The sequence below is a fragment of the Gekko japonicus genome, unplaced genomic scaffold, assembly GCF_001447785.1.
Source record: "Gekko japonicus isolate JY-2015 unplaced genomic scaffold, Gekko_japonicus_V1.1 scaffold441, whole genome shotgun sequence".
NCBI classification, from domain to species: domain Eukaryota; kingdom Metazoa; phylum Chordata; class Lepidosauria; order Squamata; family Gekkonidae; genus Gekko; species Gekko japonicus.
In genome coordinates, this window is record NW_015172017.1 from 281,844 (window position 1) to 295,156 (window position 13,313).

Here is a 13,313-nt window from a genome sequence, read left to right on the forward strand (position 1 = left end):
TTTAAACTCTTCTGTTTTTGGACTGAGGTGAACTCTCACCCGGCTGCCACCTTCAGTTTGCTTCCTTAAAAAGGCCAAGCTCTGGTTGACACATTTGTGTCTGGACAACAGAGGTTTGGACCTGGAACCCAAGTTTGAACGGGGAGGAATAGATCCAAGGTCTTTAATCCAAGGGCTGTGGACAGCTGGCAGTTGACTTAGTGTCATCTGTTTCCTGTGTTTATCCAACCTGTTCTCCCGAGAGCTCAAGGTGGTGTGGGCTATTCTGCCCCGCCCCCATTTTATCTCCACAATGTATATTTTTTAATGTATTTGCTTTTGTTTATATCCTTGCCTTTCTCCCCACTAGAGACCCAAAGCAGCTTATATTGTTCTTTCCTCACAACAAGCCTGTGGGGTAGGTTAGGCGAAGAGGGTGTGACTGATCTAAGGTCGCCCAGCAAGCTTCCATGGCAGAGTGGAAGTTCAGACCTGAAAGCAACAGCCCGGTGATGTGGGCTAGCAAAGGTTAGCCAGCGATTGGATCAAGGTCACCAAATGAGCTTCATGGGGATTTGAACCAGGGCCAGGGTTGGGGCCTTCTCAGTGGCGGCCCCTTACTGGTGGAACGAGCTCCTGGAAGAGATCAGGGCCCTGCAGGATCTTCTACAGTTCCGCAGGGCCTGCAAGACGGAGCTCTTCCACCAGGCTTTCAACTAAGGAGCCGTCTTGACCGCTACCATCGACAAGCCCGGCCCTCAGCCTTAACATCTGGCCTATACCACCGCGTGACTCAAGAAGACCACTGAGCTGGACTGTCTGCTTGCAAACATTCTTCGTACACCACCTCAAGCAGCGAATGGAGGAACACTAGCACCTTATGATCTTATGATTTTACTAGGGTTGCCAAGTGGCACTTACCTTGCCGGCGGGGGACTCCCGTTTGGTTCCTGGCGCGTGCGCGCGCCACATGCACGTCACAGGGAAGTGACGTCATGACGCTGGGCACGCTGGGGGCGGGGCCACGACCATACAAGGGAAAACCATAGAGTTTTCCCTTGTATGGCCGTGGCCCCGCCCACAGCGTGCCTGGCGTCATAACGTCACTTCCCTGTGACGTGCACGCTGGGGCGGGGTTCCCCCCGGGGCCCGATTCCCCGGCATCGGGGAACGGGCCTCTGGGGCGGGGTTTTTTCCGCCCCCCGGGGGGACTTGGCAGCCCTAGATTTTACTTGTATTTTAATTGAATTGTTTTTCAGTGATTTTATGTGGATTTGTTGGTATTTTTGTACCATCTGTGTGAGCCGCCCTGAGCCTGCTCGCGGGGAGGGCGGGGTACAAATTGAATAAATAAATAAATAAAACCTGGATAGTTCACAGTCCGAATCTAAGACTTCAGCACAGAACTGTTGGTCTGGGGGAGAAAAGTTTCGAAATCGCTTGGCGCCAATTAAAAGTTTTTAGAAACCTGGGTGACCTGGAGCCTGGGAATTCTGTAGTGCTGCTTTCCTAGCTCTGATACAGATGGGAAGATGTCCGTCATGTCTCTTTGAGAATGTTAAGGCTGCATTTATTCTCAATGTCATGGGGTTTTTTGTTTGTTTGTTTGTTTTCTCTCCCTTTCTCTAGGGAAGCTGCTGGTACTGACGGCAGCCACGGAGGAGACGGAAGGGTACCAGCGCTTCCTACGAACAACCAAATACTTCAACTACACGGTCAAGGTACAATAAGCCTCCTCTCCTCGTGTTTACCCACGAAACTAGTAAATGCAAATCTACGATTTCCTTTTGTTTAAAACAATTGGACTGACATTCCTAAAGCTGAGCCTCTGGTGAGATTTTGCATTTAAAGGCGAGCAAGAGAGGCTGTAATAGGGTTGCCAACTCCGGGTTGGGAAATACCTGGAGATTTTGGGGGTGGAGCCTGAGGAGGGCAGGGTTTGGGGAGGGGAGGGACTTCAATGGAGTATAATGCCATAGAGTCCAGCTTCCAAAACGGCCATTTTCTCCAGGGGAATTGATCTGTGTGGCCCCTGGAGATCAGTTGTACTAACAGGAGCTCTCCAGCCACCACCTGGGGGTTGGCAACCCTATACTACAAAAGATGGTGTGTGTTTTTTTCCCTTCAACCACAGTCATATCACTGTGTGCACTGAAACCAAAACCACTTTCAGCCTGACCTGTCTAATGCAGCCTCATTTGAGACCTTTGCTGGTGGAAAGTCCTGTCATAGAATCATAGAAAGTTAGAGTTGGAAGGGACCTTGCAGGTCATCTAGTCCAACCCCCTGTACTCTGCAGGAGCAGAGCCGAAAGATAGCCCTACAACATACCCGAAAGATGGTCGTCCAGCCTCCACTTGAAAACGTCCAGCGAAGGAGCACCACTGCTCAACCCCTCTTACAGTTAGGAAGTTTCTCCTGATATTTAGCCGGTAACGACTCCCTTGTCATTTCCACCCATTAGATCTAGTCTTGCAATCCGGAGCCAGAGAGAATAGATCTGCTCCATCTTCTACATGACAGCCCTTCAAATACTTGAAGACTGCAATCATGTCACTGTCAAGTCACCACTGACTTCTGGAAATCCCATTGGTTTCCAGGGCAAAAGACAAACAGAGGTGGTTGGCCACTGTCTGGATTGACATAGCAGCTGGGCTTTCCTAGTGGTCTCCCATCCAAATACTAACCAGGGTCAATGCCGCTTAGCTTAAGAGCTCTGGCAAGAATGGGCTAGCCTGGGCCACCCAGGTTAGGGCTTTAACCCTTTGTTCCCCTGCAAAAACCATACACCGCATACCTCCCTTTGGCCACCCAATGAGAAGGGAGCACTCACTGGAGAAGACCCTGATGCTGGGAAGGATTGAAGGTCAAAGAAGATGGGGACGGCAAAGGATGAGATGGCTGGACAGTGTTGTTGAGGCAACAAACATGAAATTGAGCTAACTCCGGGGCACGACGGAAGACGGGGGGGCCTGGAGTGATGTGGTCCATGGGGTTGCGAAGAGTCAAACTCGGCTGTGCGACTGAACAACAACAAACGTACCTAGTATAAAGACCTCTCTGGCGAAAGACCTTGCCTCTCCCCCTCCCCCCTTGGGGTGGACACTCAAGCCAGAAAGGTTGCTTTGTCCTCCTCGTCTTCAGTTAGAGCCGTTCCTCTTGATTTTTTTTTAATTTGCAAGGAGCTTTTAATGTTGGCACCAACGCTCCCTCGAAGCTTTGGAGTCTTGTGAGCAAACAGTTCTTCGTGAGCTACCGGCATTAAAGTTGTGAGCGAGCGGTTTGGCTCCTCCATAAACTAGTTTGCTCTGGAGCCCTCCTTCCTGAGCGAAGACAAAAAGGGGTGAGACGGAGGCTAAAAAACTGTGAGCTAGCTCACACGAACTCAGCTTAGAGGGAACACTGGTTGGCACTCAACGGCTTCCCCCACTTTACAGTCTGAAGTGGTATTGTCTGCTCAGGACCCTACCACCTCGCCTGAAGAGCTTGCTGCTAGGTATCGGCGTATCTGAATCAAGGTCTTTCTTTGCCTCTACCACCTTGTCCACTCAGGACTCTACCACCTTTCCTAAAGAGTTTTCTCCTAGGTATGGGAGTATCTGAATTAGGGTGAGCATTTTTCTTTCTGAAGGCCCCCCCCTTGACTTGTTCCTCTCCCCTTTCAGACTCTTGGCCTAGGGGAGGACTGGAAGGGAGGGGATGTTGCCCGGACGGTTGGCGGAGGGCAGAAAGTCCGCTGGCTGAAGGCAGAAATGAAGAAGTATGTCAATGAGGAAGACCTGATAGTCATGTTTGTGGACAGGTGAGTTCAGCAATAGTGCTCTGGATCCATCTTGGGAAATGCAAGGCTCCAAGACGGAGAGTTTTGGCTCTCTCGGGGGCGGTTCTGTAATCTTGCCCTTGTGATCGGGATTGTTTTGTCCAAGTCTATAAACACCTGTCTCAGGACTGGGACTGCAGAATGGCAGTGGTAGATAGACACCACAGCGGGCTGTTGAGGATTACTCTGGTCTTTTGTCTGTCCCTTATTCAACCCCGTTAAGATGCTGAGCTGCAGACCGGAAGGGCTGTAGTTCGGCAGTTCGAGACCCGAGTGTGCCGCATGACGGAGTGAGCTCCCGTCTCCGGCCCCGGCTCCTGCCAACCTAGCCGTTCAGAAGCAAGGAATTGCAAGTAGATAAATAGGTACCGCTTCGGTGTGAAGGTAACAGCGTTCCGTGCGCCTCGGCGTCATGCCGGCCACGTGACCACGGAGATGTCTTTGGACAGCGCTGGGAAACGGAGATGAGCACCGCCCCCTACAGTTGGGTTTGACTAGCCTTCAAGCAAGGGAAACCTTTACCTTTTAGGGACAGATGAGATGAGGTGTGTGTGAGTGTGTAGTTTAAAAAGGTAAAGGTTCCCTTGCTCGAAAGCTAGTCGAATCCGACTTGAGGGTTGCGGAGGGTTGCGGAGGTTGCTCATCTCCGTTTCCAAGCCGAAGAGCCTTCGCTGTCCGAAGATGTTTCCGTGGTCATGTGGCCGGCATGACTAAACACCAAGGCGCACGGAACGCTGTTACCTTCCCACCGGAGTGGTACCTATTGATCTACTTGCCATTTCTTGCTTTCGAACTGCTAGGTTGGCAGGAGCTGGAACTAGAGACGGGAGCTCACTCCGTCATACGGCACCCCTGGGTCTCGAACTGCTGAACTACCGACCTTCCACAGCCTGCAGTTCAGCGTCTTAACCACTTGAGCCACCGCAGCTCCTAGTAGTTTATTTATTTATTTTTCAGATTTTTGCCCTGCCCGCATAAAAACAGGTCATTACATTAAAACATCGTTGTCATTATAATAAAGTGCCAGTGGTTCTTAATAGTCATATAGTGGCATCAGCGGTATATAAAAACCTCAGCTTGGAGCCTCCGCAGGTCCTCTTAGGGTCCTGCCCTTGGCCACTGCACCCTTCCCCCAGCATCGTTGCCATCAGGTGGCTCGACGGCCCTGGTCCAGGAGAAGTGCTGCTCGGCAGGTCTGCCAGCTTCCTAGTCCCCACGGTGGCTTGGCTCTCTCCAGACTGTGGAGCCCCCTGGCTTCTCTGGCTGCTCTCTGTCACGGCTTCCTGCTAGCATCAGCCAGCCCCTTTGAACACAGGAAGCTGCCCGAGACGGAATCAGAACCTGGATCCATCAAGGTCGGTCTTGTCTACACAGGCTGGCAGCCGCTCTCCAGGTGGAGGTCCTTCCCGTCACCTCCTTCCTGGTCCTTCGAACTGGAGATTGAACCTGGGACCTTCCGCATGCCGAGCAGAGGCTCTTCTGCTGAGCCACGGCCCCGCTTCCTTCCTGAATGCTCCCCAGCTGGGTTCTTTATCCTTTTCCTGGCTACTCCCAGTCCCTGCCCACCCCAGGCTTACTCTTGAATAGGCCCTTTCTCCCAAGAAGGAGCCTTCTCCTCCATGGGGAGCTATTACTGGCTGTCCTGGAGAGAGTGTCGGACTGGGAGACCTGGGTTCAGATCCTCAGCTTCTACCACGGAAGCTTGCTACGCAGCCTTGGGCCTGTCACACACGCTCAGCCCGGCCTACCTCGCAGAGTTGTTGTGGTGAGAAATTGGAAGAGGGGGTAGGGTTGCCAAGTCGCCTTACCTTCAAAGCGGGGGGATTCCTGGCTCCGTCGGGTGTCTCCCTGGGCGTGCGCTTTACGTGCGTGTGCCACGATGACGTCACCGGAAGTGACGTCATCGCGTCGCCCACGTTGGAGGCGGGGCACCGTGACTCGAGGGAAAACCATAGAGTTTTCCCTCGGTTCACAGAGTGTCCCCCCCCACAACGTGGCCAGTGTGATGATGTCACCTCCGGGTTACATCATCACGCTGGGGACGCACTCTGGCAGGGGGTGGCGTTCCCCCCGGGGCCTGATCTACTGCCGGCAGGTAAAGGGCCTCCCAGGCGGGAATTTACCCGCTCCCAGCAGGGGCTTGGCAAGCCTAGGAGGGGGGGACAAGATTCTAAATCACTTTGCATCCCAGCTGTGGGGGAAAGGGGGGCATTGGTAAATAAATAAATGTGTCTGCTTCTCCCTTGCCCCTGCGGACCCCCATAGCTTTGTTTTCCTTTGGCTGTGCCTCAGCCCCACCCCCTTCCTGCCACAGGAGTCTAGTGTCCAGAGAGGTGCTCTGCTCCTTCCCCCCAGGCTTAGGGGTCCCAGGGGCGCGACAAAAGCCCCCCAGGCAGGAATGTACCTTTCTAACTCCTCTGCCTGGTGCCCTCCACATTGATGGGTCTTTGCAGAAGGGATTTCCCCCCCACACCAGTCGTATGTACGGTTTGAACCTGGGGAAATCTCCTCCCCAGTAAAGCCGGGGTTTTGTTGTTGTCTTTTTGCTTGCTCTCCCCACCCCCAAAGAGATGAAATGTTGGTTTCAGCACACTAAGCCGGGTTCTTGATGTGCCCTCCCCCCAGCTATGACGTGATCCTGGCCGGCGGCCCCGTCGAACTTCTGCAGAAGTTCCAGCAGTTCGACAGCAACTTGGTCTTCTCGGCGGAAAGCTTCTGCTGGCCGGAGTGGTCGCTGGCGGAAAAGTACCCCCCAGTGGCTGTGGGAAACCGGTTTCTCAACTCCGGAGGTAAAGTGTGTGTGTGTGTGTGGGGGGTGATGAGCTCCTATTGGGGAAGACTAGGTTTCTCTTTAAGTTATACTGGGTGTTTATAAAATAGGTAGTTCCGGCTGCCCCCAGGAATTTTCTAAATTCCAAATCCACTCTCAGCTTCTTATGTTGGTATTGTGACCTAGGGCTTAGGCTTTCAAGGGTCTCTGTGCTCCTGAGGAATGATTGATATGACTTCTGGGATTAACTTAAATAAGAGAGGATTTATTGAAAGGGGAACAAAACAAGAGGTTGGTTATGTAACCGGTTGTAGAAAAAGCCCAGCAGGAACTCATTAGCATAATAGGCCACACCCAACAGCAGAAACTCATTAGCATAATAGGCCACAGCCCTGACAGCACAGCTCATTAGCATAATAGGCCACACACCCATGTTACCAGAAGTGTGGTAATCCAGCCACGCCCACCTTTTGCGTTGGCACAGAGGGTTTATTCCTCTGGTTAACATCTGAACTGATCAGGACTGCTGTCAGTTCGAGCCCCGCACTGGTGTGAGCTACCAGCCTTGTCTCCAGCTCGCTGTCCACCCAGCGGTTCGAAAGCTTCGGCGAGTAGATAAAATGGGTACCACTCCTTAGAGAGCGTGGGCATACCAAAAATCCCCATGGGGGAGGTGTTAGCCGGCGAATGGAAGGTCCAGCTCGTAAGCTCGGAAGCCTGGAAAAAAGACCTCTTCGGCATTAAGAAGCCTGTGATGGGCCAATCCAGCCAGGCGATGGCAGTGCGGCACTAAGACTCAAAGCAGTCCTGGAAATGCATCCTACCGACAAAGCCGAAAGTGAATGCCGTCTGGAACACGGTTGAAGCTTACAGCTGAACAAAATCCCCGTCGGCTGCAAATGTGTGCGATTTAAAGAATTATATGTTGTCCTCCCTTACCCCTATGAATCATTGTTAGTCCCGTGTGAAAACTTGAGTAACTGTAAATCGCTCAGAGCCAGCAGCTCTGCAGGATGAGCGATCAATAAATCGGAAGGTATTATTATTCCGTTGACCTTGTTTGTGGTCAAAACCCAGGGCTTTTTTTGTGGCAGGAACTCCTTTGCATGTTAGGCCACACACCCCTAATGTAGTCAATTCTAATGCGTTTCTGCTGTTGGGTGTGGCCTATTATGCGAATGAGTTCCTGCTGGGCGTGGCCAACTCGGGAGCCAGCCGGAACTCCGTTCCTGTGCGTTCCTGCCCAAAAATAGCCCTGTTCCTGTAAATGAGCTTGTCAACTGTATCACTTTAATACGCATATACTGATCCTTCTCGGATCCCACACAGATTCTTTCAGCTCTCTCACTGACTGAATTTCCACTGAACAACATCAACTGGTTTTTTTCCCGTCTCCTCTAACTCTGACTTTCATACTTTCATAACTTGACTGACACTCACACAGATCCACTTCAAAAACTCCTCCCACACTCTCTCATCCTCCAATCACAGCACACTTCTCTCTCTCAATTAATCTACTCTGCATTCACTGCCCTGCAACCCAACATTTAAAGAGACACACACACTCTTAAAACAAGGAATTGTTACGGGGTATCTGTCAGTTGTGCCAAGAATAAACCTGCGAACTAAGAGTGCAGTCCAAATAAAGATGTATGTGAGAACTGGCGTGGTGTTGTGGTTAGAATGCCAGATTCAGATCTGGAAGCCCCAGGTTCGAATTCCCACTTTGCCATGGCAGCTGGTTGGGTAACCTTGGCCTAGTCAATCTCTCTCTGCCTAACCTACCTAATAGGGCTGTTGTTGTGAAGATAAAAGGAGATGAAGGGAAATGATGTTTTAACCTCTTTGGGTTCCCGTTGTGGGGGGGAAAAAACTAGGTACATCAGTCAATGTCTTCCTAGGGCTGAATTATGGAGGGGGTGAGCTTTCAAGTTCCAGTGGGCCATGAGTGTAACTGTATCCTTAACAGGGTATGAACGAATCCATGTCAGGAATAGCCCTGTTGACATGTTACTGTGCACACACCGATGTCCTCCCTGTATGTGCGTACATCTTTTTGTACGAAATAGCCAATGTGCATTCACTTTAAAATGAAATCAGGGACCAGCACCGGGATAAATGTGTCGTTTCAGTCACACATTCAGCTGTGCAAGCGTTGAATGTAACATGAGAATTACTTGATGCGCACATAAAGAAAAATCAAGTTTATATTGTACATGGATCGTATGTGTGTTCACTGTGAACATAAGAACATAAGAGACGCCAATGTTGGATCAGGCCAAAGGCCCATCCAGTCCAACACTCTGTGTCTCACAGTGGCCATAAATACCAGGTGCCATCAGGAGGTCCACCAGTGGGGCCAGGACATTAGAAGCCCTCCCACTGTTGACCCCTCCCCAAGCACCAAGATGACAGAGCATCACTTGCCCCAGAGTCCCTATCTATACCTTGTGGCTAATAGCCACTGATGGATCCCTGCTCCATATGCTTATCTAATTCCCTTTTGAAGCCGTCCATGCTTGTAGCCGCCACCACTTCCTGTGGCAGTGACTTTTAAGCGGGGCGGCTGTTCCCTTCGTTTGGTGATGCCTGCTGTAGGATCTATTTCAACTGGGTAGCCGTTAGGGTTGGGAAATACCTGGAGATTTGGGGGTGGAACCTGAGGAGGGCGGGGTTTGGGGAGGGAAGAGAGCCAGTTTGGTGTAGTGGTTGAGTGCGCGGACGCTAATCTGGGAGAACCGGGTTTGGTTCCCCACTCCTCCACTTGCACCTGGCTGGATGACCTTGGGCAAGCCGTAGTTCTGATAACAGCTGTTCTAGAAAAAGAGCAGTTTCTGTCGAGAGCTCTCTCAGCCCCACCTACCTCACAGGGTGTCTGTTGTGGGGAGGGGAAGGGAAAGGAGTTTGTCAGCCGCTCTGAGACTCCTTTGGGTAGTGAAGGGCGGGGTATAAATCCAATCTCCTCTTCTTCTTCAATGGGGTACAGTGCCATAGAGTTAGCCTTCCAAAGTGGCCACCTTCTCCAGGGGAACTTGTCTCTGTTGTCTGGAGAGGAGTTGTAATCCCGGGAGATCTCCAGCTACCACCTGGAGGTTGGCAACCTTAGTAACGGTGTGGGGCTGCAGCAGAAAAGCGAGATTCAAGTCCAGTATCACCTTAAAGACCAGCATGATTTCCAGGGCACACGCTTTCGAGAGTCCTAAGCTACTGTAGGGTTTTGAGTCCTGAGAATTTCTGCTTACCTTAGGACAAGAATAAGTTTCTAGATTTTAAGATTAAAATTATAATAATAATTACCAGGGGTCATTTTGTAGAAAAAGAGGTGAAGGAGCTCATTAGCATAACTCCTTAGCATAACTCATTTGCATATGCAACACCCCCTGACATCACCGGAAGTGTGTCAGAAGGCAACACCCACCGCTCAGGCTCCACTGGACTGTTTTGGATTGCTAGCTATGGGGGGAGGACATGCAGATCTGTCCTCACAGAGGAGGGAGAGCTTGTACCTGAATAAAACTTGGTCTTAAAGGTGCCACTGGACTGTTTTGGATCCGGGGGGCTGGGGGGGGCTCTGCAACTTACCTGGCTGCTTCTTGCTCTGACTGAGGGCTGCTGGGAGCAGGGGGTGGGGCTTGTTGCATGTGCCCGCCCCCTGGGCTCTTTACTGCCGGAGCTCCGCTCCTGTGCGCTCCTGCAGGAAATGACCCCTGATAATTACTATTATCCTATGGCATTGTGTGTAGAATAGCCAGGTGATCCTGGGATTGTCTGGCAGCCACAAGTCCTTGCTCTTAGGTGGTGAGCTAGGCTTGGTTTTAGGGGCTGAGAGAGCTCTGAAGGAGCTGTGACTGGCCCAAGGCTACCCCAGCAGGCTTCATGTGGAGGAGTGGGGAATTGAGTCCAGGTTTCCTGATTAGAGTCCACCACTCTTAACCACTGCACCAAACTGGCTACCTGATTAAAATGGTAATGGGCATGAAGACCAAATAGAAAACCAACCCCTTGCTCCTCTGTCGTGGCAGGATTCATTGGCTATGCTTCCGTCATCAATCGCGTTGTCCAGCTATGGAAGTACAAGGATGACGACGACGACCAGCTCTTCTACACGCGTATTTACTTGGATCCTGCCTTGCGGGTAAGAGTGGGGGGTGGGGCGGGGAGTTGCTGCTGACTCTTGCTCAGCCTATGCTCCAGTTCACACACCTGGCTGATGCACGTCTTAGCACAATTGATCTGTGGAACTCACTGCCACAGGATGTACTGGGGGCAAAAAGTGACTTTGAAAGGAAACCAGACATAATGGTGGGGGGGGGCAGTGTTCCCTCTAAGCTGGGTTAGTGTGAGCTAGCTCACATTCTTTTTAGCCTCCAGCTCACACATTTGTGTCTTCGCTCAGGAAGGAGGGCTCCAGAGCAAACGAATTCATGCAGCAGCCAAATCGCTCGCTCACAACTTTAATGCCAGGAGCTCACCAAGTAGAATTTTTGCTCACAGGACTCCACAGCTTAGAGAGAGCCTTGGTGGTGGTGGTGGGGGATAGTTTTTGATAAGGGATTGCACAAATTCCTCAAAGGAAGGTCCATCGATACCTCTGGGCCATGATGCCTCATTGAAACCTCCGGTGCCTGAAGGTGAACCTGCTCACCAATGGAGCTCATCACCAGAGGTCCTGCAATCAATGTTCCCTCTAAGCTGAGTTACTGTGAGCTAGTTCACGGTTTTTGAGCCTCTGGCTCACACATTTTTGGCTTCGCTCAGGCAGGATGGGGCTCCAGAGCAAACCAATTTATGCAGCAGCCAAATCACCTGCTCACCACTTTAATGCCAGTAGCTCACAAAGTAGAATTTTTGCTCACAAGACTCCATAGCTTAGAGGGAACATTGGTCCTGCTTCTATCTATCTGTATATTCTGAAGCAAGGTGGGTGAGCCCCCGGAGACGGGGCCTTCTCAGTGGTGGCACTATTGCTTTGGAGCTCCCTCCCCAGAAAACTTGCCTAGTGGCAAATCTGTATGCTTTCAAGTGCCGGGCCTTTAAAAAAAAATCGTTTCAAGCCTTTTAGACTCCCTGCAGTTGGTTTTGGCTACCCCATCCCATTATTATCATCATCACTTTTAGGCTGTAGTTTTAGAGCAGGGGTGTCAAACATAAGGCCCGGGGGCCAGAACCGGCCCGTCCAGGGCTCTTACCCAGCCCGCAAGCAACTGGTGTGTATGGAAATATAATATACTTCCCCTTTTATGGTATCCATTGGAAGAAACCTGGTCTTGCATATGATTAAATACATATATTGGTGCTTTTGTGAGCTCCCCAGGAAATCAGTTGCTTTCACTGCCAGGAATCAATTGCTTTTGTTTGTATTTTGCAGGGCTCTTTTTGTAGAAAAAGCCCAGAAGGAACTCATTAGCATAATAGGCCACACCCAATAGCAGAAACGCATTAGCATATTAGGCCACACCCCTGACAGCATAGCTCATTGGCACATTAGGCCGCACCCCTATGTTACCAGGAGTGTGGTTATCCAGCCACACCCACCTTTTGCTTCTTATTCTGTTGACCTTGTTTGTTGTCAAAACCCAGGGCTATTTTGTTGCAGGAACTCCTTTGCATGTTAGGCCACACACCCCTAACGTAGCCAGTCCTAGTGAGTTCCTGCTGTTGGGTGTGGCCTATTATGCTAATGAGTTCCTGCTGGGCCTGGCCAACTCAGGAGCCAGCCGGAACTCCGTTCCTGTGCGTTCCTGCCCAAAAATAGCCCTGATTTTGAGTTTTTTAAAAAAATTGTTAATTGGGTTTGCCTGTGTCCTTGATAAAGTTTCTATCTCCAGTACCTGGCATTACATTGTATGGCACACATGGCCCGGCCCGACAAAGTGACATTCGTGTCAGATCCAGCCCTCGTAGTGACTGAGTTTTAGAGGCTTTTTAAAGATTACCCTTGTTCTATTTAAACTGGATAGTTTTATTATATCCATTTTCTAATTTTACCTGACGTTTTCTTGTTTCGGATTGTAGTTTTCCTCAGATATGCTTATACAGAGAGGAGGGATGTAAATGAATACCCGTTACGGGGACTTGGGTGTTTCTCTGCCTGAGTCCCTGCAATACGTTACAGGGAGAGGGGCCAGTGGTCTGACTTGGACACTTCACGTGTTCCCAGGGCTCTTTTTGTAGAAAAAGCCCAGCAGGAACTCATTAGCATCAGGGCTCTAGTCGGGGGGGGAGCTCTCAGGTACGGAGCTCCGGAAGAGAACCTCTAGGGGGCGGGGCGGTCACGTGGTGAAGCCCCGCCCCCTTCTTTACCCCACCCTCTGCTTCGATCCTCATTCCGTTTGGGAATGAGGATGAAGCAGGAGGGTAAGTAGCCGGGCCTTCTGACACACTTCCGGTGATGTCAGGGGGTGTGGCCTTCTGTCACTTCCGGTGATGTCAGGGGGCGTGGCATATGCAAATAAGTTATGCTAATGAGTTATGCTAATGAGCTCCGGCAGCTCTTTTTCTACAACAAGACCCCTGATTAGCATAATAGGCCACACCCAACAGCAGGAACTCATTAGCGTATTGGGCCACACCCCTGACAGCACAGCTCATTATCACGTTAGGCCGCATCCCTATGTTACCAGAAGTGTGCTCATCCAGCCACACCCACCTTTTGCTTGTTATTCTGTTCACCTTGTTTGTTGTCCAAACCCAGGGCTTTTTTGTAGCAGGAACTCCTTTGCATGTTAGGCCACACCCCCCTAA

The 13,313-nt window shown here is 50.9% G+C and overlaps 1 protein-coding gene across 1 annotated transcript in view; it reads left to right on the forward strand.

Moving 5' to 3' along the window:
• Positions 1 to 449: 449 nt before the first annotated feature.
• PLOD3 (procollagen-lysine, 2-oxoglutarate 5-dioxygenase 3) overlaps positions 450 to 13,313 on the forward strand; it is a 33,205-nt gene continuing 20,341 nt past the window's right edge. Inside the window, exons 1-5 of the mRNA XM_015420426.1 lie at positions 450 to 507; positions 1,609 to 1,700; positions 3,645 to 3,781; positions 6,425 to 6,588; positions 10,592 to 10,704. Of these exons, the coding sequence (XP_015275912.1) occupies positions 450 to 507; positions 1,609 to 1,700; positions 3,645 to 3,781; positions 6,425 to 6,588; positions 10,592 to 10,704 (564 nt within the window). The remainder of the gene's footprint in view (positions 508 to 1,608; positions 1,701 to 3,644; positions 3,782 to 6,424; positions 6,589 to 10,591; positions 10,705 to 13,313) is intronic.